At 47.2% G+C, this 26,778-nt stretch overlaps 1 protein-coding gene across 1 annotated transcript in view; it reads left to right on the forward strand.

Moving 5' to 3' along the window:
• RBX1 (ring-box 1) overlaps positions 1 to 26,778 on the forward strand; it is a 48,581-nt gene that overhangs the window by 11,298 nt on the left and 10,505 nt on the right. Inside the window, exons 3-4 of the mRNA XM_030189980.1 lie at positions 10,264 to 10,334; positions 11,508 to 11,594. Coding sequence (XP_030045840.1) covers positions 10,264 to 10,334; positions 11,508 to 11,594 — 158 coding nt within the window. The remainder of the gene's footprint in view (positions 1 to 10,263; positions 10,335 to 11,507; positions 11,595 to 26,778) is intronic.

The raw sequence follows: 26,778 nt of genomic DNA on the forward strand, positions 1-26,778 counted from the left end.
CTCTGGCTGTGTCCTCTCGATGCCTGTTGTGGCTTCGTCATTGGTCAGTGAACAATGTCTCCAAGCAACATCCCATCAAGTTTCCCTTTCAAGGGAAATTACTTTTTGGGGAAGACAGAGAAAATTGTCAAAGACGGGGGATTCCAAGTCCTCACGACTCCCTGAGGATAAGCCCAAACCTAGTTCTAGGCAGGCATCCTCAATCTCGGTCCCAGGATACGTGATGATATCACCCGGGTCACTCTGCGGGATCCTTCCAGCGTTCTCGTATTCCGCAGTGATCTTCCTTTCGCAATGACAAGCATACAGCCAGAGCCCCTGCTCGTCAGGGATCAGCTCCTCGGGCTTCCCAATGATGGGACGCACATCGGAGGTCAGCTCTCCCTGTTTCTCCCAGAGATACCATGTGGTCCGGGACGGTTACAAACTAAATTCAACTCTCCCGTCAGACTTTTTTTTTTCTGGAGTCCATCTGTGCCACATGTTCAAAACGAACGGCTGTCCTAAACACTTTTCAAGACCTTTTGCAGTTGGGTGCCATAGTGCCTGTCCCTCCTCTCAGAGTTCGCAGGGGCCGCTACTCCATTACTTTGTAGTTCCAAAAACGGGAAGAACTTGACGGCCTATTCTTGATCTAAAAAAGGTAAACAAATTCTTGTGCGTACGTGTCAAACTTGTGAGTTCTTGTACCAAGTAGAGCACTGCTGAGCCCGGTACTTGGACCAGGTTCTGCTTGGTGGCCGGACAACCCCGGGTTTCACCTGCACTGACTGCCGTTCCACAGAGGTTGAGCCCCTAGGTGTGGGCAGCCTGCAGGACTTATGGGACGGAGCTGGAAGGGGGGTGATGAATGTATCGGCCAGGCAGGCAGCAGGTCAAGAGAGTAATCCAGGTACAAGCGGCAGTCAGTAGGCAGGCGGCAGGCAAGAGAGTAATCCAAGTATAGGCGAAAGGCAGTAGTCAGGCGACAGGCAAGAGAGTAATCCAGGTACAGGCGAAAGGCAGGTGGCAGGCAAGAGAGTATCCAGGTACAGGCGAAAGGCAGCAACGAGGGACCAGTAGATAAGAAGCAGACTACAGAGTTAAACACCTACCAAAATAGAAGCCGAAGCATGGAGTCCAGGAAGAGCTGAGCTGATAAAGTGCTGGCGTCTGACATCAGCAGGGAGAAGGGGCACAGCCATAGGACAAGAGCAGGGGAAGGAGGAACCGGAAGACCAATAGGAGAGAAGCAAGGGAAACCAGGCAGAGGAAGAGCAGACCCAGGTGGGTGGAAGTAAAGCAATCAAGGAGCCTGGAAGCCAGACAGAGAGAGAGCAGAAACAGGTGCATGGAAGCAAAGCAATTAAGGAGCCTGCAACCACCGCTCTCTGAACAAACCCAGAGAGGACTACACACACATGGCTCATGGCAGTGCCAGTCAAGTGTGCGTGTCGATGGGACCCCGGGCAGCCCAAGGACGCCGCTTGCGTTGAAGTAGGGGACATGACAGTACCCCCTCCTTAAGGACCCCTCTCTGCCTAGGTCCGGGTTTCAGTGGGTAGCGGTCATGGAAATCGTGAATCAGGTCAGGAGAATGGACATTAGCAGCGGGCTCCCAGGAATTGTCCTCCGGGCCAAAATGTTTCCAGGATAGCAGATGTAACAAAAGAGAGGGAACAAAGTACAAACTAAAGTCCAAAAAAAAAAAAAAAAAACAGCACCACGGGCCTTTAAAAATGGAACACAGTTCTTTAATGAATGAGCCTTGACAAAAAGACCCGACACGGGCCGTGTTTCGGTGACTAGCACCTGCGTCAGGGGTCACAGTGATGACGTGGAAAACTTGGGGAATAACTCGAATATATTCCTCTACAATATATTATTCCTTACCCCACGTCTCATGTAGTAAGAGCTACAAAGCACCAAGGCACTTTCACTTTCTGTATCAAAATGATACAGAAAGTGAAAGTGCCTTGGTGCTTTGTAGCTCTTACTACATGAGACGTGGGGTAAGGAATAATATATTGTAGAGGAATATATTCGAGTTATTCCCCAAGTTTTCCACGTCATCACTGTGACCCCTGACGCAGGTGCTAGTCACCGAAACACGGCCCGTGTCGGGTCTTTTTGTCAAGGCTCATTCATTAAAGAACTGTGTTCCATTTTTAAAGGCCCGCGGTGCTGTCCAGGATAGCAAATGAAATAGTCGTCCTCTCTGACGCTTGAAGTCTAGAATCTCCTCTATCTCAAATTCAGGGTCAGGCTCGGAATCAGGAACGATGATCTTGTTGGGTTCCGGATGCCATCTGGAAATTAAAAATGGTTTAAGCAGGGCTACATGGAAGGCGTTGTGAACCTTGAGGTTAGCTGGTAACTGGCGTTGGTAAGTGACCGCCCCCACCCGAGATTGTACTGGAAATGACCCTATGAATCGGGGAGCAAACTTGAAGGAGGGTAGGCGAAGCCTCAAGTATTTGGTGCTGAGCCAGACCTTCTGTTCAGGTTGAAAAACTGACGCAGTTCATCTTTTTCGATCCGCGAAGAGCTTGTACTTAGCCGAGGCTTGCTAAAGATGTTGCTGGACCTTGGCCCAGATATCCTAAATATCAGTGAGAGTCCGGTGGAGCAAAGGCGCAAGGCTTGTGTCTGAGGGATGGCATCCATACACTGTTAAAAAATGGCGAGGTATGAGAGGCAGTATGAAAACTGTTATAGGGGAATTCTGCCCAGAGGAGCAATGCGGACCAGTCATCCTGTCGACTGTTAGTGTACATCCGTAGGAAGGCCTTGAGATTGACCTGTTCCACGAGGTCACTGGTCTGTGGGTGGTAGGCCAGACGAAAAGTGAGTGGTAATCTTGAAGGTAGAGCACAGGGCTCTCCAGAACCTTGAAGTGAATCGAGAGCCCCGATCACTAATGATCCGCAGAGGGAGACCATGTAAGCGGAAAATGCGTTGGATAAAGGCCGTGGCAAGGGTGCTAGCAGAAGGAGGAGCCTTCATGGGGATAAATGGGCCATCCGGGAAAATCAGTCCACCACTACCCAAGTGACTGTGTGCCCTTAGGATTCATGGGAGTTCAGTAACACAGTCCATTGATATTCCTGCCATGGGAGTTGCGGAACTGGTAAAGACTGCAGGAGTCCCCCGGCTTGCCAGGAGGGAACTTGTTCCGGGTGCAAGTGGGACAAGTAGAAACAAAATGTAAGGTACCTTGAGCCATGTGAGGCCACCAATAATACTGAGATATTAAATGAAAAGTCTTACTGAAACCAGGGTGACCTGCAAAAGTGAAAGCGTGTCCCCATTTGAGGACTTTCTTCCTGGATTGAGGTGGCACGGAAGTTCTCGTAAATTTGGGCGAGACCAAGGTTGTGGAGTCAATGCAGGCAGGATTGCGCATGGGGTAACACTCGGGTTCTTCAGAAGGGTTGAAGGCCTGGATAGGGCATCAGCTTGCGTATTTTTCTCGGCCGGTCGGATCACCAAGCAGAACTTAAAATGGGCAACGAATAATGACTAGCGTGCCTGCCGTGGGTCAATCTTTTGGCTTCCTGAAGGTATAGGAGATTCTGTGATATGTGATTACCGTGATGGGGTGCAAAGCACATTCCAGGAGGTAGCGCCATTCTTGAAAAGCCAATTTAAGGGCCAACAGTTCCCGGTCTCATACGGTATAATTTTGCTAGGCTGGAGAAATTTTTTTTAGAGAAGAAAGAACGGGTGACATTTGCCAGACTCTGAGGCTTGAGGCCCTGAGGGAAGAGGCATCAACCTCCATAACGAACGGTCTTTTAACATCAGGACTGCGGAGTAAGCTCTTTTAAGGGTGCTAAAGGTGTCTAGGGCTTCCGGTGTCCAGATCTTCACATCTGCCCCCTTCCTGGTCAATGCGGTGAGAGGGGCAGTGATGATGAAATATCGATGGATGAACTGCCGGTAGAGTTAGCAAAGCCCAAAAAATCGTTGCAAGGCCTGGAGACCCTGGGGCACGGGCCAGGCTCGGAGTTTAGCGGGGTCCATTGGAGGCCATTCGCGGAGACTATATATCCAAGAATGGGATAGACTGTTGATGAAACGAGCACTTCTCCAGCTTGGCGAATAAGCGGTGGCTCCGGAGGTGCTGCAGGACCGTGCGCACATGATGGACATGGTCCTTAACAGAATTAGAGAAAACCAGGATGTCATCCAAGTAAACTATGACCGAGGAGTACAGAAGATCTTGAAAAATAAATTGATGAATTCCTGGAACACCGCAGGTGCAAAGGCCAAACGGCATAACTAAATACTCAAATGTCCCTCATGGGTATTGAAAGTGGTCGTCCATTCGTCCCCATGGCGAATTCGGACTAGGTTGTATGCCCCTCAAAGATCTAACTTGGTGAAGATAGATGCCCCTTGCAGACTTTCAAAGTTCTGGAATGAGGGGAAGCGGATACCGATTCTTGATGGTTATTTCGTTCAGACCTCGGTAATCAATGCAGGGTCGCAACGAGCCATCCTTCTTGGAAACAAAATAGAACCCTGCCCCCGCCGGGGTTGAAGAGGGTCTGATGAAGCCCTTATTGAGGTTTTCTTAAATTATTCCCGCATTCCTCCCGAGGAAGGGTGTAGAGCTGGCGGTGAGGGGGGCATTTGCCTGGGAGTAGCTCAATGGGGCAGTCAAGAGGGCGAGGAGGAGGAAGAGAGTCCGCCTCCTGCGCATTAAAGACATCTTGGAAATCACCCGAGCTCAAGACCCCCGGGGAGGCCGCAATAGTCCTCGGGGAAGGCACCACCGGCGTGAGACATGTGGCGAAACATTGAGAACCCCCAACTGCTGATTATCACCCGTAGTCTAGTTGATACTTGGCGCGTGTAGTCGTAACCAGGGTAGGCCCAAAATAACGGAATGAATGGCCTGGCGAAGCACCAGAAATTTAATTTCCTCCTTATGCAAAATTCCAACTTGCATCTGCAAGGGTTGGGCAACATGAGTGATGGAGTAGGGAAGAGTTAAACCTTGAATGGAGGTCACTTGTAGCGAAGGTTTGCAAAGAATTGAAGGAGCTCCTAGTTGGTTCAGGAGACCAGCGTCAATAAAATTTCCTCCTCCTGAATTGATCAAAGCCACAGTGTTAATACTGAGTTCCTTCCAGCGCAGGGAATTTAGGACGGAGACAAGATTATCCGAAAGAGGTGAAGAAAGACCCAGGGCCACCCCTTCAGTGACCCTGGGTCAAGGCATTTCCCGGTTTATTCGGACAATGTCTTAGGAATTGGCCGGCCTGCCCACAGTAGAGGCAAAGTTGATTGTCCCGACAGTGAGCTCTCTCCTTCTCAGAGAGGCAATGCCGTCCAATAACCACTGGCTCTTCAGGGACTCCAGAAGTAGAGCTTGCCGCACCTTTGGGAGAAGAAGGGCGCAGCATGGAGATGGTCTCTCAGTGCAGCGCTGAGCAGAGCGTTCCAGTGACCTTTCTTGAAACCGTACGTCCGGCCGGCCAGTTCATCTCTGATCTGGTCGTTGAGTCCTTGCCAGAAAATGGCCGTAAGGGCCTCTTGGTTCCATCTTACCTCTGAAGCTAGGGTTCGAAAGCAAATGGTATAAGCACCAACAGAACAATTGCCTTGTTGAACTTGTAGAAGTTCTGCGGATGCAGAGGAGGGCCGTCCTGGCACATCGAAAACTAACCGGAAGCGGCAAAGAAATCTCCAAGATCAGTGAGTAAAGGGTCCCTTTGCTCCCAGAGAGGAGAGGCCCAAGCCAAGGTGGTTTCGGAGAGTAGAGAGATTATATAGGCTATCTTGAGTCTATCCGTAGAAAAGGCTGCTGGTTGCATTTCAAACAGCATAAGACATTGGTTGAGGACCCTCAGCAAGCAGAAGGGGTGCTGTCGAACCAGGGAGGCTCAGGAAGCTGCAACCGTGGAGTAGGTAACCCGGATCCAGATGACGCAGCAGGAGGCTGTCGTTGGGATTGAAGGGTTGACATCTTGGAACACACCTCATGTAGAACTCCAGACAGATGGTTTAGCTGGGCCTGTTGCTGCTGAAGAACCTGGGCCGACTCAGGTTGGGTTTGTCCTGCGAACTCATGGCTTCAGCTTACTGTCAGATGTGAGTTCTTGTACCAAGTAGAGCGCTGCTGAGCCTGGTACTTGGACCAGGTTCTGCTTGGCGGCCAGACAACCTGTGCTGACCGCCGTTCCCTAGAGGACTTATGGGACGGAGCTGGAAGCTGGGTGATGAATGTATCGGCCAGCCAGGCAGGCAGCAGGTCAAGAGAGTAAACCAGGTACAAGCGACAGTCAGTAGGGAGGCGGCAGGCAAGAGAGTAATCCAGGTACAGGCGAAAGGCAGTAGGCAGGCAAGAGAGTAATCCAGGTACAGGTGAAAGGCAGCAACGAGGGACCAGTAGATAAGAAGCAGACTACAGAGTTAAACACCTACCAAATAGAAGCCGAAGCATGGAGTCCAGGAAGAACTGAGCTGATAAAGTGCTGGCATCTGACATCAGCAGGGAGAAGGGGCACAGCCATAGGACAAGAGCAGGGGAAGGAGGAATCAGAAGACCAGTAGGAGAGAAGCAAGGGAAACCAGGCAGAGGAAGAGCAGACCCAGGTGGGTGGAAGCAAAGCAATCAAGGAACCTGGAAGCCAGGCAGAGAGAGAGCAGAAACAGGTGCATGGAAGCAAAGCAATTAAGGAGCCTGCAACCACCGCTCTCTGAACAAACCCAGAGATGACTACACACACATGGCTCATGGCAGTGCCAGTCAAGTGTGTGTGTCGACGGGACCCCGCGCAGCCCAAGGACACCACTTGCGTTGAGGTAGGGACATGATAGTACGTCACTTTTGCACGGAGACGGTGCGAGACATCATTTTGGTGTTTCAACCTGGCGAGTTCTTGACTGCTCTGGACCTGCGGGAGCTTACTTGCACATTACAATTTGGCAACCTCATCAGAGGTTCCTCAGATTTGTGATGCTAGGGTGACACTTCCAGTTTCAGGTTCTTCCCTTTGGTCTGGCCACAGCTCCGTGCACTTTCTCAAAAGTCGTGGTGCTGGCAGACTTTTTACGGAAGGGAGGGATTCGGTACATCCCTACCTCGACGATTGGTTGATTCAAGCAGCCTCAGCACAAGAGAGTCGGGCTGCCACTCTCTTGTGCTGGGTCATCAACAAAGCCAGGAGTCATCTGCTTCCAACTCAGACCTTGGAATTCCTCGGAGTGCTGTTCGACACGAAGCAAGGGAAGGTGTTCTTGCCAGATGGCCGGCGAATCAAGCTGATTTCCCAGGTCCAGTCTTTGCTGCGCCTACTCTGCTCCCAAGTTTGGGACTATGTTCAAGTCTTCGGTTCCATGGCAGCCACCTTGGAAGTGATACCATGGGCAAGGGCTCACATGCATCCTCTCCAGCTCTCCTTGTTGAGCAGGTGGTTGCTGACTTCTCTGGACTACCAACGGCGCCTGCCCTGGTCGAGCTGAGCCAAGAAAAGCTTAGCATGGTGACTCCTACCATCCAGTTTGCAGAAGGGCATGCCGTTGGCCTCACCCAGCTGGGTGGTGGTCGTGACGGACGCCAGTCTCTCAGGATGGGGAGCCCATTGTCTACATTGGGTGGCTCAGGGAACTTGGACTCCGCTCGAGGTGGTTTGGCCCATAAATCGCTTGGAGTTGAGAGCGGTGGTGAACACCCTGATGAGTTTTCAGGATCTGCTGGAGGGCAAGATGGTGGGAGTATTTTCAGACAACACTACGACTGTAGCCTACATCATTCGGCAGGGGGGCACCCACTTTTTTCCCTAGCAGAAGAGGTGTCCCGTCTCTTGGTTTGGGCAGAATCTCATGTTCTTTGCCTGTCAGCAGCTCACATTGCAGGCCACAACAAAACTCCAGGCAAACTTTCTCAACCGGACCCTTTTGGATGCAGCGGAATGGGAGTTGTCAGCGGAAGCGTTTCGTCTAATATGTCGGCGTTGGGGGACGCTGCTGATGGATCTCGTGGCCACGCAACAGAATACCAAGGTCCCCAACTTCAACTGAAAAAGACAACCCAGCTGCAACCATGGTAGGAAACGGGGCTTCTCTGTCTTCCCCGTGGCCTCTGATAGGGAGAATTCTGCACCAGATCGGGCTTCATCGGGGGACCAGTGGTGCTGGTAGCATCGGACTGGCCCCGGCACCCTTAGTATTAGGATCTGATTCGGTTGATCAGTGGGCCTCCCTTGCGACTGCCGGTGACTCAGGATCTTCTCCGGGGTCCAGTCCAGATAAACAATCTCTCTCACTTTGGTCTTACGGCCTGGCACTTGAGAGGCACCGATTGAGGAAGAAGGGTTTTTCGGAACCTGTCATTACCACCCTTTTGCGGGCTCTGAAGTGGTCTACCTCGGCTCACCCTTTCTGGTTTCGATTTTGGTTATCTTGGCCTTCCTTCGGGACAGACTTCAAAAAGGTTTGGCCTATAATTCTCTTTGAGTCCAGGTAGTGGCTCTGGCATGTTTTAGAGGACAAGTGGCCGGTTCATCCCTGGCAGATCACACCCTGATGTGGTTCGTTTTCTACGGGGGGGGGGGGGCTCTACATCTTCGTCCTCCCCTTTGGCGGCCATGCCCTTCTTGGCGTTTAAACCTGGTGCTCCGTGCTCTCTAGGTGCTGCCGTTCGAACCCTTGCACAAGACTTCAAAAAAGTGTTTTTGGTAGCCATTACTTCAGTTCGCTGGATTTCAGAACTACAGGCTTTGTCTTGCTGGGATCCTTTTTTTTACAATTTTCTGAAGCTGGGGTTTCGATTCGGACAGTTCCTTCTTTTTTTGCCTAAAGTAGCGTCAGCCTTCCACCTCAATCAGACTCTTTTTCTTCCTTCCTTTTGAAAAAAGGATTATCCGGAGGATTTCGCGTCTCTTCACCTTTTGGATGTGCGGAGGGTTCTCCTCCAGTATCTTAAGGTCTCTGAGTTTCGCCACTCTGATCACCTCTTCGTGCTTCTCTCGGGGGCGAGAAAGGGTGAAGCAACTTCCAAGGTATCTGTTGCTTGGTGGATTAAAGAGACCATTATGTCGGCATATATTTTGAATGGTTGGAATCCATCTGCGGCTCTAAAGGTCCATTCCACTTGAGTGACTTCTTGGGCTGAAACTTCTATTCTACCCTTGGACAAGATCTTTCGCGCAGCTACTTGGGCATCCCGCCATACGTTCGTCAAGCACTACAGATTACCTGTGACAGCTCGGGAAAATTTGCATTTCGAGGCTGAGGTGTTGTCACGAGGAGCATCGGCTTCCCACCCTATGTACATCCCACCAATTTCTGGATTCATCTGCTGCAGTTGATAAGGAAGGTAAAATTATGTCTTGCCTGATAATTTTCTTTCCTTTAGCTGCAGCAGATGAATCCAGGATCCCTCCCTCTTAGCCAACTTCCTCCTATTCTGCGCGTATTTTTTTTTACATTATTTTGATGTTCTCTGATGCAGATTCAGACTAGGATGTGAACACTGTACGGATAGCAGTTCAAGGAACAGAAGGATTCTGTTCCTGGTTATGTTTGGTTCTTTGTTTTTTGTAGTGAGGATGGTTTCTAAGTTCTGGTTACCTTTCTAATTTGCCTTTTGACACTGCTTGCGAATGATAATATACAACTGATAAAGGGGCTGGCCGTCTGGTATCAGTGCCTTCAATTCTGTTTATCTCTATCTCCACCTGCTGGTAGACGGACATAACCCACCAGTTCCTGGATTCATCTGCCGCGGCTAAAGGAAAGAAAATTATCAGGTAAGACATAATTTACCTTTTTTTTTTTGTGGAGGGGGGAGGGGGGTTAACACATGACCAGGAAAGGCAATGGAAAACCACACTGCTAATAGTCTGCCAAGAAATGATCATGCAAATGCAACCCCTGTAAATTGTTCACAACTTATGTACAGGGGATTACCTTCACCTTTTGCCGGTATAATCTATAGGGTTCTTTTGCCCTGCTTTAAGATGTTAATGAATAAATATTTGATTGTAGAGCAGATCATTGCCTGGAGAAAAGTCTTTGAACTGTGTGAAGATTAGTCATGCTTTTTCTATTTCATCTCTGCAGTGCTCTAGTCACTTTTGTTGTTGGACTTAGATCAGTTTTTCCCTTCCATATTCACCATACTTACTATAAATCAGCTAGTGCAACGCTCGAGAGACATAGCTCTCCCAGGAGTTACCTGGAGAAAATGCCTTGCTGCCTTGGCTTCCCTGGCATTAGATCTCATGGTCAGACTTCCTGCATCTCACTGTCTTTTCTTTGTTCCTCCAGGTATAGAATGCCAAGCAAATCAAGCATCGGCCACTTCAGAGGAGTGTACTGTTGCATGGGGTGTCTGCAATGTAGGTGAATTCACTTCATATTTTTGTAGAAGTAGTGGAAGTTGTTAAACCTTGGAAATACAAGAATGAATTAGGACAAAGGTTCTTTTGGTTGTGTGGACCCCTTATTAACCATCAAAAAGTTCATTTCATTCTCACGGTCCCACCACTCTTCCCAGACCCTTTCCACAAGCTCCCGGCCCCATGTCTCTCACCTTCTCTCTTGCTCTCTAGCTCTTTCCAACCATTTCTCTTCTGCACTCCCCCTCCACTCCCAGCAATGGATTTCCCTTTAGCTAGTTCCCACCATTGGTATCTCTCCCTATCCTTATCTCTTGATGCTGTACTCCTTTTTATTCTTCACACTGATACTGGTCCTGGCACATCAGTTTCCAGTAGCTATTGTGAGCCCATCCCCACAGCTGCTTCCATTTCTTCTCGTCTCAAAGCTACTGATACTACTACTGCTATCCCTGTTGCTACTGTTGATCTCACCTCCTACAGTAACCTTTGTATTCCGCTCACACAGATTCTAGCAGCATGAAGCCCTTTTTTCTTTGTGTCCTGTGGATCCCTGTATTGGTCTTCAGACCCCTGAGGTCTGCAGGTTAAAGGTTGGGTAGAACTGATCTAGGGACATCAATAGCTGTCTGAATATATTAGGAGGTCGGGTAGAATGTGAAGTTTAGTCTGCATTCTGCAGGTTCAGAAGTGGAAATCTAAGGAATAAATATTGTCTTTTATGCATGAGATAGTAGCTAAGAAGTCATTTTCCATGTCTTTTTCCTGAGTCCACAGTTTTCCTTTTCTCTTCTTCCCATGGCATTGAGAGATAGTAGGGACAGAATAGAAATAGAAAAATCTCTTCTGAAGGATAGATAGAAAATCAGATGTGTGATTGCATTCAAGGTCTCTGAAGCATCCCTTTACATCTGAGTACCATAGCACCGGCAGTGTGAGCCAAAGAATCGAAGTGTATAAATAAATAGTGGAGTGCCAGGTAGTAGTAATCGCATTAAGTAGGGAAGCCTTATAGTTAAATGATGAGAATGTAGTGAAGAGAGGTACCAGATAGTGGATAAAGTGAAGCTTTCTTAAAATCTAAGGAGCTGAAGTAAGAGAAATAATTCCATTGTGTTGATATAGAGATTTGTACTGATCAGTAGCAGCTGAGTGACTCTCTTCCTTTTCTAGCATGCGTTCCATTTTCACTGCATCTCCCGCTGGCTAAAGACTCGGCAGGTTTGTCCGCTGGATAACCGAGAATGGGGAGTTCCAGAAGTATGTACACTTTAATTTTTGTAACGTTTTTGTTTGTGGTGATATCATCTGTTAAACTGTGTACACATACATTCAGGGATTCAAAGCATTGATTGACTGATCATTACAGTAGTAATCCAGTTGTTTTTTTTTCCTCCCCCAAGATAATATTTTAATAAAGACCACCAAGCAATACACATCAAATAAGAACATACAAAGCTGTTTACTTAAGTGGTAGTTTTATCTTTGAACCCCTCCCTCTCCTCCCCAACCCATCCCAAATCCCTTTTTCTTATTGTCCACGAGATGAATCCAGACAAATGGTTTATGGTTTTTGACCAGCAAATCGAGACAGAATAAATACTTATGAGTCCTGCCTTATATAGGGGATTGTACTGTCAACAGCTCTTTGGGTTTTTTTTTTTCTCTATTGCCAGCACATGGTAGATGGAATATCCCATGCTGTGCTGGATTTTCTGATGTGTGTTCCTGGGCTGAGTTGAGTGGTCTCTACCCCTAAACCCCAGGGGAGATAGTTTTATAGGAGTCCAGGTCTCTCACATGGCTCTCCTTCAGCTTCTGATTTTTTTTTCACACCCCCTCTCTAGTTTACCCTCCCCCTTCTTTATTTCCCCTGACCCCTTTAAAAAACAAAAGTATCAGAGGTAAGCTAAACTTACCAGTTTGTGAGGTGAATCTGTCTTAAGGGAGTAGGGCTGTCTGGGGAATAGGCGGTGACAGCATTGATGGTGAGCAGCAGCCTTGGTACCCAAAAGGTATTTCCACAGCGTCCCACAAATCAATCCAGAGACTTGTGGGTTATGTCCCTGTACCAGCAGATGGAGATAGAGAACTTCAGAGGTTTACTATATGTGGTCATGTGCAGCCACCTTAACCTTGGTATACTCTCTTATCTAGCAGGTGGATGCTCATAACTGTGCAGCTCTGGATTGATTGGCTCCTTGCCTGGTCCTCTAGGTCTAGTCTAGCTTCTGAGGTCTGAGGTGTCCCGGTTCTGGGACTTGGGTGCAGACCTGGTGGTGCCAGGTCCCGCCCTTCCTTCCCCATTGCCCTCCTCCTCTCTGCTTAACCAGGATTTGTGGTTCTTACTCTCCTGACTTTTTAAAAAGTCTGAGGTTTTTTTTGCTCCGGCGTCCTGCCTTAAAAAAAAAAAAAAAGTAGTAAAATAAAATAATGCCATTTGAGCACTGTTAAAAAAAAACAAAAAACCTCCTCAGTGATTCGTCCAGCACAACGAGCTCATACCGGTTTGCAGTACCAGCTAAGGGGTGTGAGGACTGTCTTTGGCATGCGACAGCAGTTCCCGAGGGGGTGAGTAGTCATTACCCTATCTGCGCCGGTGGGGGAGAGCAAAAGCGGCTCTTGGTGTGGGAGCCGCTGGGCTGCTGCTGTTTGGATCTCCACCTCAAGGATATAGCATATAGATGGGAATCCCATCTGGAAGGCGTACAAAACCCCTCAAAGGCCTTTCCTTTAAACAGGCCCTATTCCAAAGGTGCTTGCAGAGTGGGAGTGCCAAACTTCTACTTTTTAAGCCTTCATTGGCTGCCTTTTGAGCTGTTTTGTTTTTAAGCTATGGTTGGTTGGTTTCTTTTTTTTTTTTGGTTGGTTGGTTTATTTATTTAATTCTTCATGGTTCTTCTCCAACCTTTGATCAAGTTACTTGGCAAGAAATAAACTACTAACTCAAGACACTGAGTCTGCAATTTCCTTCACCCCATAGGGGTAGCATTCTTCACCTATCAAGTGGTAGAATAAATTAACTATAGGATGGTTAGGAAAGATTTGGAAACTTGGCTGTTTTTAAAAGTTGATTCAGTCATAGTAGTAGCATGCTAGGGTCCTTGTTTTAACGTTTTTATGTGGATGTTACTGTATAGAGCTACTTGACGATATTGTTGTAATTTTAGGATTATGACCTACTTTTCTTCAATATGAGCTGCATTGATCTATGAATGGTATATGCGGCAAACAAGCATTAAATATAATGGGAGATACTGGATGCAGTCCTTAATCGCACTCAGCGCAGGTACCAAATGGAGTCCTTAATAGTACCCAGCGCTTGAGCAGATTGTATGTCCTTCCTCAAGAGGGCCTGGAGAGGCGTGTTTGTGTGGGTGTGGGGGGGTAGAGAGGGGTTGTCCCCTAATCTCCCCGGGTGGATGCCTTGGTACAGCAGTTACAAAAACAATTATCCAGTGGCTGAGTCTCCAAGGACTCTCATGACTGTAAGGTGGAATTGTTCTTTAAGCATGCCTTTGGGTCACTTCCTGGCACTTAGGTGGCCAGAGCCCTTGAGGTAGACCCAGCAGTTGCCCAGGAGTCTGTGGCAGCCTTTTTTTTTTTTTTTTTTTTTTTACTGGTGCCTTCTGTGATCTCTCATGTATCTGTGACTGGTCCATGTCCTTGGTGGTTGCCTGCAGGTGGCTGTAGCTTTGGCATTGGGCGGCAGATTCAGCCTCTATGTCCCTTTTGCAAGTGCTTGTTCTTAAGAAAAGATCTTGAGAAGATTTTGGATAGATGCTAAGGCCTGCTTCCCAAGGATAGGATTAAACTGGGGTCTCGGGTTTGAGATATGTCCTGGACTAAGCACTGGGTTCTGTATTGGCAAAACAAGCAAACCTCTAGAGCATCAGTTTCCCACAATCAAGTGTTTCCCTTTCGTGGCACAAGGAGGTCAAGGAAGCCTGACTCTGCCTTTTCTGCCACCATTAAGGAGCTTTGATGATGAGTTGTGGGCCCTCTCTGCTGAGATTCAGGTGGGAGGTCATCTCTCACCATCACCTCAAACCAGTGGGTGCTCAAGGTGGCCCAGCTGAGGTACAGCTTGGCCTAGTGGAGCCATTTTCCAGCACATTTATGGTGTTCCTTTGTAGTTCTCCCTGCAAGTCTTAGGTATCCAAGTCCATGCTTTTGACTGTTGTGCCGGCTAGAAGTGATGGAACCAATCCCATGCCAAGAGCTAAGCAAATGCTGTTATTAAATCTACTTTGTCATATCCAAGAAGGGATGCTCTTTTCATGCCATTCTAGACCTCAAGGTGATCTGTGTTGCTCCACCTCCCACACTTTTTCAGATGGAGTCCTTATGGTTGTTACTGCAGCAGTCTGGCTTGGAGAATTCCTGACTCCTATAGATCACTTGGAACTCTATTTCCATATTTGTAAGTTGCTCTGAGCACACATTTTCTAAGTTTGTATCATCAGTCAGCATGTTCAGTTTTGGACCCTCTCATTTGGTTAGCCATGGATACCGAGACTCTTCTCCAAGGTCATGGTGGTCATTGCACCTTTCTGCATGAGCAAGGCATCCAGGTCAATCCATATTTGGATGATTGGCTGATTCAAGCTGACTGTGAGCTGGACTCCAGGGAAGATGTGACTTCCTGAGTCATTTCCTTGCTTGAACGCCTTGGATGATGAATTGGAGTGAAGGAGTGGCCTAATGGTTAGTGCAGTAGGCTTTGGTCCTGGCGTCCTGGGTCAGATTCCCACTGCATCACCTTATGACCATGGGCAAGTCACTTAACCTTCTATTGCCTTAAGTACAAAAACTTACAAATGCCAGAATTAGAATTAACTGTCAATAGATTCCCACTCAGAGTTTGGAGTATCTTAATGTGTGGTATGACTCCAGCCAAGGATTGGTGTTCCTCCCTCAGTAATGGTTGGACAAACTCCAAATCCAGAAGAAGGCATTTTGGATATAATAGTCTCCTTGAACTTGGGATCACTTGCAGTTTCTCAGCTTCAAGGCAATGCCCTGGGCAAAGGCTCACATGAGACCATTGCAGTGGGTTCTGTTGTCCTATTGGTCCCCCAAAGCTCAGCAGTTATTCCACTCGCCAAAGGCTTGACGAGCCACCTGATTTGGTGGGACTCTCCAGCTCATCTTCTCAAGGGGATTCCACTGGATCCTCTGGATTGTGTGGTTCTCACCATTGATACAGGTCTGGAGGGCTGGGGAGCTCACCGTCTTGGTCAGCTAGATTAGAAGTCCTAGAGGCATATTTTCAAAGCACTTAGCCTTTCAAAGTTCCATAGGTTTCTGTGGAACTTTGGAAGGCTAAGTGCTTTGAAAATATGCCTCCTAGTCACCTGGAGGCCTCCTGGAGCATGAATTGCCTGGACGTGAGAGCCCCTCCGTCCGTTCAGACTGTTTTGGCAAAGGAAGCCAGTATGAGTGCTGTCAGACATAATTGCAATACTGGGACAGACCAAAGGTCCAAGCCCAGAATCCTGTTTCTAACAGTGGCCGATGCAGGTCCAGGTACCCAGTAAGATCCCAAGAGAGAAACAGATTTTATGCGGCTTATTCCAGGTATAAACAGTGGATTTTCCCAAGTCCTTCTTAATAATGGCTTACAGACTTTTCTTTAGAAACTTGTCCAAACATAGATGACGGCAGACTGTCTATCCAGTCTGCCCAACAAGACAAACTCCTTACATAAGGTATGATATGATACTTCATATGTATACCTGATCTTGATTTGTCCTTTAAACCTATATAGATGGAAGCACACATAAATACCCAAGTCTAACAAATCAACTCCTACAACTCCTTAGGCTCAAACAGATAATATTTTTTTAAATTTTCTCTTAATCCAATTTAAAAACAATTCTACACAAAAAAATTTTGTATATCAAAATGTGCTCAGTCCATGCCTGGTGCAACCATTATATCCCCAGGGAGAATATGTGGTCATGTCACAGTTGGAACCATCATTGCACATTCGATGTTCCGCCTCCTTAAATGTATGTATATACATCCAGACCAGATATAAGGCCTTCACCATATATGAGAGAGTATAATAAATTTAAATTATCACATTTTCATATTTGTTGACAAAACATTGCCCAGCCTTCTTAGACCCTGCTAGCTCACTCCTGCACTAAATATATGGAGGTACATGCATATTCAGTGACACTGATATAACTATCCCCACAAACAAAACAACCAAATCTGTCCAAAAAAAATGCACAGCAAATAATATTATAATCACTTACCTTAAGGATATCTCGTGCTCTTGTTGGTGCTCAAAACACACTCAAAGCATAAGTTGAATGTCTGCAGGGTTCTACTGTACTACATGGAGATGGCATACTGCTTTGTAGATTGAAAAAGCATAGAGTCTATCCAATCTCTTTGCCCATTGGATTAAAGAGGTGATTTCAGCGGCCTATGCTCTTGTTTGGAAAGAGGTTCCAGTTGGGCTCTGCACTCGTACCAGAGCATAGGCAGCCTCCTGGGCAGAGGCTCAAGCGGTCAGCCCAGAGAATGTTTGTAGAGTGGTGATATGTCTCTCCCACTTCGTGAAACATTACATGATTGATGTTTAGGCTGGGGTGATAGTGCCTTTGGCAGCACTACTTTATGAGGGACTTTGTCTTTCTCCCCTCACCCCCCCGACAATTAAGTTTTGTAAAAGCCTGTCAGTCTGGATTGGTTCAGCAGAATAAGGAAGGTGAAATTGTTCTTACCTAATTTCCTTTCCTTGAGTATTACTAGATCAATTCACGACCCATCTGAGAAACATGGTAAGTGATTTCTGTCAGGCTGCACTGCCTACTTAATTTCTGACTCGTTTAAGTTCAGTCACTCTAGAGCCCTGGAAGCGTGAAGGCTGCACCACTCCCTACATTTGCCAAGTTCAGATTCCCTGCTTTCCATTTGCTGGTAGGGGGACATAACCTGTCAATCGGATTGGTGTAGCTGGACTCAAGAAAAGGACATTTTTATCAGGGTAAAAAACACATTTCACCATATGTTGCCTATTGAAGGTTTTCTTTTATATTGTGCTGACATCAGAGGGAGTGGAGGAGTAGCCTAGTGGTTAGAGCACCAGTCTTGACATCCAGAGATGGCCGGTTCAAATCCCACTGTTGCTCCTTGTGATCTTGGGCAAACTGAACCCTCCATTGCCTCAAGTATAAAATTATATTGTGAACCCTCAAGGGACAGAGAAATACCCAGTGCACCTAAATGTAACTCACCTTGAGCCACTACTGAAAAAGGCATGAGCAATATCCAAATAAGTATCATATCTGTATTATATAAATGTTCCTCTATGCTACCCAGTATGGTGTATCAGTTTATAACCTGTTGACTATTATCATACTTTTTATTATACTGTACTGTTTTAATCTGTATATTTGACAGTGTATCATGTTATTTCTATTAGGATTCAGTTTGCCTTTATCCAGTTTTACCAAGTTTATTGTATTTATGCTTATTTAGTCATTTAACTATTATGCTGTTAACAAAATTATTTGTTGTTTTTTTTATACCAAGCTATGTGTTCTGTAGATTGCCTTGGGCAAATCCCTTCATAAGGGCAGTTACTAAATTATAATATTTTAATTACTATGTCTTCAAGTGAATATTTTCCATCTGGTGCTTTACTGTCATAATAATAGAATACAACAGAATTTCTATTTTGCTATGTACCAACTAAGGATCAATGTGGATTACAATTCAAATGAAAACTAGGCCATCACTAGAGAAATACAAAATCATATATAAACCATCCAGGCTATCTTAGTACATCAAACAAGCAAAAAAAAAAATTATGAAAAATAAACAGAAAATAAGTAAGTCTTTAACAGCTTTTGAACCAATCTCAACACCAAAGGAAGGGAATTCCAACGTTGCACAGAACAATAATAAAAACAAAACAGAACTATGATAGAACTTATACTTCACATGTTTTACAGAAGGAAACTGCAGCAAACAAAGCTCCGTAGATCTAAGAGAATGAACTTTTCCCATAGTAAATAACTCCACTAGATAATTAGGGACATAACCATAAAATAATTTGTGGACAGAAATGTAGACCTTAAATTTATGTCGAGCTTCAGTAGGAAGCCAATGAAGAGATTGTAACAGCGTAACATGATCAAACTTACGTCTTCCACAAGTCCAATTTTGCTGCAGTATTCTGCAAAATCTGCAAACCTTTTAAAGATGACTGAGAACATCTCAGAGTGAATTGCAATAATCAAGCTGAGACAGTACTATCGTCCGAACTACTGTTTGAAAATGGGTTTGACTCGTCAAACATTTTAATATGCATGAGCTATCTCAACTTGAAAAATGCTTTCCTGGTTAAGTGTGAAATTTGACCCTTCACACTTAACCAAAAGTGTCCCTAATACCTTCAGTGATGACTAAAGAAAAATAAGAGCCTCAGATTTTCAGAACTGAACTAGAAGGAGCCCTAGTTGGAGGAGATAAACACAAAATCTTTGTCTTATCTTTAAGTTTATATTGCAAAGCCTATTCTATAATCTCTAGATAAGTAGCTGTCTTCAACCTCTCTAGCTAATGGAAATAAAATTATCACCTGCAGGTAGATACAACTTTTTGTAAAATCATAACATTCTCTCAAAGTAGTCATTAAAACATTAAAATTGGGGACAAAGGGGAGCCCTGTGGAACTACCACTGTAGAATTCCAAGACTGAGACTCCTAACAGTTCTTTAAAAACAAACCAAAAAAAACCCCACAACTTTAAACCATTGTATTACTTGGGGGCAGTGTTGAGCACTATGTGAGAAGGCTGCGTGTTGTCAATATAACTCCGGAAAATAAAGATGACAAAATACATTTTTTTTTCTTAACTTTTATCTTTACAAACTACCACTGAAGGTGCAATTGATATAAATGGCTTCAAATAAATCAAGAAAACGAAACAGGATCGAGCTCGCATCCTCGCAAAAGAACACAGGCCCTGGCTGCAATGACAACTCAGCAGCCATATTGGAGGAAATCCGCTGCCTCAAAGAACTAATGTGTGAGACGAAAGGCGATGTCACTGAAGTAAAAGAAGATATCTCCACTATCAAATCTGAACTGTCAAGATTTAATAACAGAATTGAAATCCTAGAAAACAAAGCAATGGCTACTGATGAAAATATTAAACTCCTCCAGCGTCAATGTAAGAAAATTTCAATACTGGAACGAGAACTGGAAGACGGTAACAATCGAGCACGCCATAACAACGTTCGTCTGTTAGGCCTTACGGAAACGGTAGAAGGGCCAAATATGATCTTTTTGGAAAAATTCATACTCGATGTTCTTATTTTACAATTTGGCAAAGACTTTGAAATAGAACGTGCACACAGAGTACCCACTTTTCAGAGACCGCAAGACAAATACCTGAGGCAAATAGTCTTCAAGGTACTATGTTATAATCAAGTCTCAGATATTATGCAACAGGCCAAAACCAGAGCTCCTATTATGAAGGCTCTGTTTTGCAATTCTTACCAGATCTCAACAAGAATACTATTAAACAAGAGAAAATTATTACTTGCCTTTCGGCTCAAGCTGAAAGAGAGAAACACCAGATTTGGAATCTTTTACCCAGCGCACATGCGAGTCACTTTAATAATAAAACCTAAGATTTCATGGAGCCAGATGCCTTGGCTAATTACTTGGAGGAAATATCTCAGAGTAAAATAGACGTATCATGACAATTTAATTTTCAGCATTATTACCTAGTACTGCTCTCCTGGATCCAGATCCAAATCATGCAATATGCAGTTTAAGATGGATATAAATTGCATACGCAAGTATACTTTCTTTCTATACAAAGTAAGGTTTATTACCTGTATCAATGCTGTCATAATATTTTCCTGTTAAATTCATACTTGAGTTGTGTAATCTCGTTCACTGTAAGTGATATATTCATATGTCAGTAATTACTATTATATTACTGTAGTAGTTGTTGATATAATACATTATTCTGAAAGAGATATGTAACAAAGAAAAAAAAATGGTGGGAGTCTCTCCTAATGCACATTCTTTTTCTCTCTCCCATGTGTTTCTTCATCCTGTACCGTGATACTTGTGCATTTCCATTTTTTTATGCACAAGATTAGCAGTTATGCATGTCTGAGTATCATCTTCATACGATTGTTAAGATGTCTCTCATTCTCTTTGTTATGTCAGTGTTTATTCTAGAACAAATTTCAACAGAATATCCCTAAAATTCTTAGAATGTTCAGTACAATAATATCTTTTAATGTAAAGGGCTTAAAGAATCCCATCAAGAGAAAAAAAATCTTAGCTTATATTTCAAAATTAACTCCTGATATAATGTTACAAGAAACTTATTTATCTGTAATCGAGTCTAGTAAAATTTCCATTAAAAATTTCCTACCTCCTATATTTTCTCCAGCAGTAGGGAATAAAAATGGTGTTGTAGTGTTAATTAAAAAACATAAGGAGTTGGATATACTTTCTTATAAAACTGACAGTATGGGCAGATGGGTTAAAATAACTATTAAAATATTCAATAAAACAATTTCCTTACTTAATATCTGTTCCCCCAATATTGATTCACCAGAATTTTTTCTATCTCTAGCAGATCTGATTGCATCTGAAGGTAATATTCTTGTATAGTAGGTGGTGATTTCAACCTTATACTAAACCCTTCACTAGATAGAAAGTCTAAATATCCATATAAACTACTAAAGCATGGCAAACACTTCAAGATCTAATGTCACAATTTAACCTCTGTGATTTTTGGAGATTACACATGTATCAGAGTGATTATACGTTTTTTTTTTCTAATCCTCTTAATTCTTATTCCAGAATTGATTATTTCTTAATATCGTCTTCCCTGTTACCTGATGTCTATCATACCAGTATTGGTAATATATTATCTGACCATGCTCATATCACTTTCCAACGTCATAAGGTCATTCATCAGAAAATAGACCTCGTTGGAGATTTAATTCTTTATTCCATATCATCATGCTGATCAATCCATAGACTGGTGGGTTGTGTCCATCTACCAGCAGGTGGAGATAGAGAGCAATCCTTTTGCCTCCCTATATGTGGTCATGTGCTGCCGGAAACTCCTCAGTATGTTCTCTATCTCAGCAGGTGGTGGTCACACACAGCAGCAGCTCTGGCTAGGCCTCCAAGCCTAATTTTTAGGTTTTGTTGAGTGCCTGGGGTTGAGGGCTCTTCTTGAGCAAGTGCAAACCTGGTGGCGCCAGGTCCCTCCTTTTCTCCCCCCTCCCGCTGGCTCCGTTAAAAAAAAAAAGAAAAAAAAAAATTTTTGAACGTCTTTAAGGGCGTTTATTTCGACGTTTATTTAAATGTTTATTGCAGCTACTCACTGGGACACCAGGTCGTTACAGCTCGGAGCGAGAAGCAGGTAATTTTTACCTTTTTATAGCGGGCAGGGGGTTCCCCCGATTGCTCTCCACGTGGCCTATGGGCTCGGAGGGCGAGGGGCGCGAAGAGTCCGCTCCCCGGACCGCGTGTTGCGCTTCTAGCGGGGATGCGGGGGTTTTAAAATCTGATTCGCCCTTGTTGGGTGTCAGTTTGGAGGCCGGTCAGTGTCCCGGGTCTTCCTCCGGCGCGGCGGTTTTTCCCGCCATAAACGCCCATCCCCGCTGCTCGCCTCCGCCATCTTGGCCGGCCCACTCTGCTCGGACGGCTTCTTCTTGGGCCGCCCTTGAGCTGGGAGACGTTCATGCCATGGCCGCCCTGATTTGGGCGACGGCAAAAAAGCGGCTAAAGTTAAGCGCCGTTCTTCCCGCGCGGCTCCTTCACGGAGTGTCGCGCCGGACGCCATCTTGGATGCGCAGCATGGTTCTCCCCCGCTCTTGCGAGCGCCGGTTGAGGGTGCGTCTAGGGCTGTGGCCCAAGCTGCTGAAGTGCACAGTCTGGGGGGTTTCTCCCCCGAGTTTATTTTGCTGCTGCATCAGGCCTTTCTTATGCAAAACGCTGCCCCTTCTCCCTTGTCCGATAAAGGGGTTGAGGCCCCCGGAAGTAAACGCCCTCGGGTGGATGCCCAGGCCTTAGAGGACGCTGTTTCCTCTGATGTAGATGAGGGCAGCGTATCTGAGTTCTCCCAACGGTCCTTTGGGGATTCCTTGGAGGAGACGGATTCCCGCTCGGATGGAGCGGATGACCCCTCTGCAGCACGGATCTTTCGCTCAGAGGATTTGCCCAACCTGTTAATGCAGGCCATGAGCATTTTGAAGATTTCCTCTCCGGAGGACGTCTCTCCCTCAGCCCCTGTTGGCTCCGCCATTATGCTGGGGACGAAGAGCCCGCCTAGAACCTTCCACGTGCATGATGCCATGCACACCTTAATTTCGGCTCAATGGGATGTCCCAGAAGCGAGCCTCAAAGTGGCTAGGGCTATGTCCCGCCTCTATCCTTTGCCTGAAAGTGAGCGTGAGGCCTTTGTTGGCCTACCGTGGATTCTTTAATCACTGCGGTGACTAAGAAAACGGCGTTGCCGGTGGAAGGTGGCACGGCACTAAAGGACGCCCAAGACAGAAGATTGGAAGCGGCTTTAAGGTCGTCCTTCGAGGCGGCTGCCTTAAGTTTGCAGGCCTCAGTTTGCGGCTCCTATGTGGCCAGGGCGTGCCTGACGTTGGTGCAGCGGGCTTCCCCCTCGGATCCTTCCTTGAGGGCTGACTGGCCGGCCCTGGAATCGGGCTTGGCTTATTTGGCAGACTTACTGTATGATGTCTTGAGAGCCTCGGCTAAAGGCATGGCTCAGACAGTCTCTGCGCGGCGCTGGCTTTGGCTGAAACATTGGTCTGCGGACCACGCCTCTAAGTCCCGCCTGGCTAAGTTGCCTTTTAAAGGCAAGCTGCTCTTTGGGGTCGAGCTGGACAAAATCGTGACCGATCTCGGCACGTCTAAGGGCAAGAGGTTACCAGAGGTCAGGGCTCGGGCCAGTGCTCGCCCCGGGATCTCCAGAGGACGGTTTCAAGAAGCCCGTCGGTACCGCCCGGCAAGTCGGGCTCCTCTGCCCCCTCTTCCTTCAAAAGGAACTTCTCCCCAAGCAGCATTCCTTTCACAGAGACCGCCGTCCCGGAGGTACGCACTCCGGTCCTCCCCTAGGGTCTCGTACCCAATGACGGGGTCTTGGTCCATGGCCCAGTGCAGATTGGAGGACGGCTGTCCTCGTTTCTGGGCGAGTGGACCAAAGTAACTTCAGACGCTTGGGGGCTGGAAGTCATCAGAGACGGCTACAAGCTAGAGTTCTGCCGACCCTTAAGAGACGGGTTTGTACTCTCTCCCTGCAAGTCTCCGGTCAAAGCTGTGGCAGTGCAGCAGACCTGGACAACCTGATCCGCCTGGGTGCGGTCGTTCCGGTGCCAGAAAATCAGATTGGCAAGGGACGTTACTCCATTTACTTTGTGGTACCAAAGAAAGGAGGTTCTGTCCGGCCTATCCTCGACCTCAAAGGGGTCAATCGGGCCTTGCAAGTGCGGCACTTTCGCATGGAGACTCTCCGCTCTGTTATAGCGGCAGTGAAGGCAGGAGAGTTCTTGGCTTCCTTGGACATCAAGGAAGCGTACCTGCATATTCCCATCTGGCCTCCTCATCAACGCTTTCTGCGTTTTGCAGTCCTGGGACGACACTTCCAGTTCAGAGCCCTCCCTTTCGGGTTGGCTACTGCTCCGCGGACCTTTTCCAAAGTAATGGTGGTCATCGCGGCCTTCCTGCGAAAGGAAGGAGTACAAGTCCATCCTTATCTGGACGACTGGTTGATCCGAGCCCCCTCTTATGCAGAGTGCGGCAAAGCTGTGGACCGGGTAGTTGCTCTTTTGAGCTCCCTGGGATGGATCATCAACTGGGAGAAGAGCCAGCTGCGCCCGACTCAGTCCCTGGAGTATCTGGGAGTTCGATTCGACACCCAAGTGGGCAGAGTGTTCCTGCCAGACAATCGGATTGTCAAACTTCAGGCTCAGGTGGACCAGTTCCTAGTAGCCTCTCCTCTTCGGGCTTGGGACTATGTGCAGCTGTTGGGCTCTATGACGGCCACGATGGAAGTAGTGCCCTGGGCCAGGGCTCATATGAGACCACTACAACACTCTCTGCTGCAGCGCTGGACTCCGATGTCGGAGGATTATGCTGTGCGCCTTCCCATGGACCCAGCAGTGCGCAAGGCGCTGAGCTGGTGGATGCAGACAGACAAGTTGTCTGCGGGAATGCCTCTGGTGACCCCGGAGTGGATTGTCATCACGACGGACGCCTCTTTGTCAGGCTGGGGAGCCCACTGCTCGGGAAGGACAGCGCAGGGGCTCTGGTCTCCTGCAGAGGCAAAGTGGTCTATCAACCTCCTGGAACTCAGAGCCATTCGGTTGGCGCTTTTGGAGTTCATCCCGGTACTGGCGTTGAAGCCAGTACGGGTCCTGTCGGACAATGCCACGGCTGTGGCCTATGTCAACCGCCAGGGAGGTACCAAGAGCGCCCCTCTAGCCAAGGAGGCCATGAATCTATGCCAGTGGGCGGAAGCGAACCTGGAACAGCTGTCAGCGGCCCACATTGCCGGAGTCATGAATGTCAAGGCGGACTTTCTCAGTCGCCATACCTTGGAGCCCGGAGAGTGGGCAGCTATCTGCTCAGGCGTTCTTGGACATCACGAAGCGCTGGGGCCAGCCGAGCCTAGATCTGATGGCGTCATCGGCCAATTGCCAAGTGCCGCGCTTTTTCAGCAGAGGACGGGACCCTCGATCCCCTGGAGTAGATGCTCTTCTCCAACAGTGGCCACACAGGAGCTTCTCTATGTGTTCCCGCCCTGGCCCATGTTGGGCAGGGTGCTAGACCGGGTGGCAAAGCATCCGGGCCGGATAATCCTGGTGGGTCCGGATTGGCCCAGACGTCCCTGGTATGCGGACTTGATCAGGCTCTCAGTCGACGATCCTCTGCGGCTGCCAGTGGAGCAGGGCCTGTTACATCAGGGTCCCGTGGGTGATGGAGGATCCCTCCCCCTTTGGTCTTACGGCCTGGCTATTGAGCGGCAGCGTCTGAGAAAGAAGGGCTTCTCAGACAAGGTCATCGCCACTATGCTGAGAGCGAGGAAGCGCTCTACTTCTGCTTACGCCAGGGTTTGGCGTATCTTTGCAGCGTGGTGTGAAGCAGGCTCACTTTCTCCCTTCACTGCTCCAATTTCTTCAGTGTTGGCGTTCCTGCAAGAAGGTCTGGAGAAAGGCCTGTCGCTCAGTTCCCTTAAAGGTCCAGGTAGCGGCTCTGGCTTGCTTCAGGGGCCGCCTGAAGGGTGCTTCCCTGGCTTCGCAGCCAGATGTGGTGCGCTTTCTCAAGGGAGTTAATCACCTGCGCCCTCCTCTGCACTCAGTGGTGCCTGCGTGGATCTCAACCTGGTGCTAAGAGCATTGCAGAAGCCGCCTTTTGAACCCTTGTCGAGGGCATCTCTGAAAGACCTGACGTTGAAAGCAGTCTTTTTGGTGGCTATCACTTCAGCCAGAAGAGTTTCCGAGCTCCAGGCACTCTCATGTCGAGAGCCTTTTCTGCAGTTCACTGAGGCAGGAGTGACTATTCGCACAGTGCCTTCCTTCCTGCCCAAGATTGTTTCTCGCTTCCATGTGAATCAGCAGCTCTGTCTCCCTTCCTTTCGTAGGGAGGACTACCCAGAGGAATACTCTGCTCTCAATATCTGGATGTGAGACGTGTCATCTTCAGATACTTGGAAGTGACCAATGATTTCCGGAAATCGGATCATCTGTTTGTCCTGTTTGCAGGTCCGCGTAAGGGTCTGCAGGCTGCTAAGCCTACAGTGGCAAGATGGGTCAAGGAAGCCATTGCAGCGGCTTATGTGGCCGCGGGGAAGGTGCCACCTATCCAGCTGAAGGCTCACTCCACTAGAGCTCAGGCGGCCTCTATGGCAGAGGCCGGCTCCGTCTCCTTGGAAGAGATTTGCAAGGCGGCAACTTGGGCTTCGGCCCATACCTTCTCCAGGCATTACCGCTTGCCTGTGGCTGCTCGGACGGAGGCCCGGTTTGGAGCTTCAGTGTTGCGGTCAGGGATTTCCAATGTCCCGCCCTGAGTGAGTACTGCTTCGGTACATCCCACTAGTCTATGGATTGATCAGCATGATGATATGGAAGGTAAATTATGTATCATACCTGATAATTTTCTTTTCATTAATCATAGCTGATCAATCCATAGTCCCTCCCAGATATCTGTATTGGTTATATTCTGGTGCATTTCAGGTTCAAGTTTAGTCTTCAGTTCCTGTTCAGGAAGACATCGTGTTCAAGTTTTTCAATGGATTCTTCAAGAGTTGAGACTAATTTGTGTTACAGTGAGCTGCTGCATTCCTCTCCCTCCGTTTTACGGGGCTGGATTGAGACTTAAATTCTGCCGGCGCTCCCTCCCGCTTCGTGCGGGCAGTAGGGCAGCTTTG

This window comes from Microcaecilia unicolor, chromosome 1 (assembly GCF_901765095.1).
Source record: "Microcaecilia unicolor chromosome 1, aMicUni1.1, whole genome shotgun sequence".
In the NCBI taxonomy this organism is placed as follows: domain Eukaryota; kingdom Metazoa; phylum Chordata; class Amphibia; order Gymnophiona; family Siphonopidae; genus Microcaecilia; species Microcaecilia unicolor.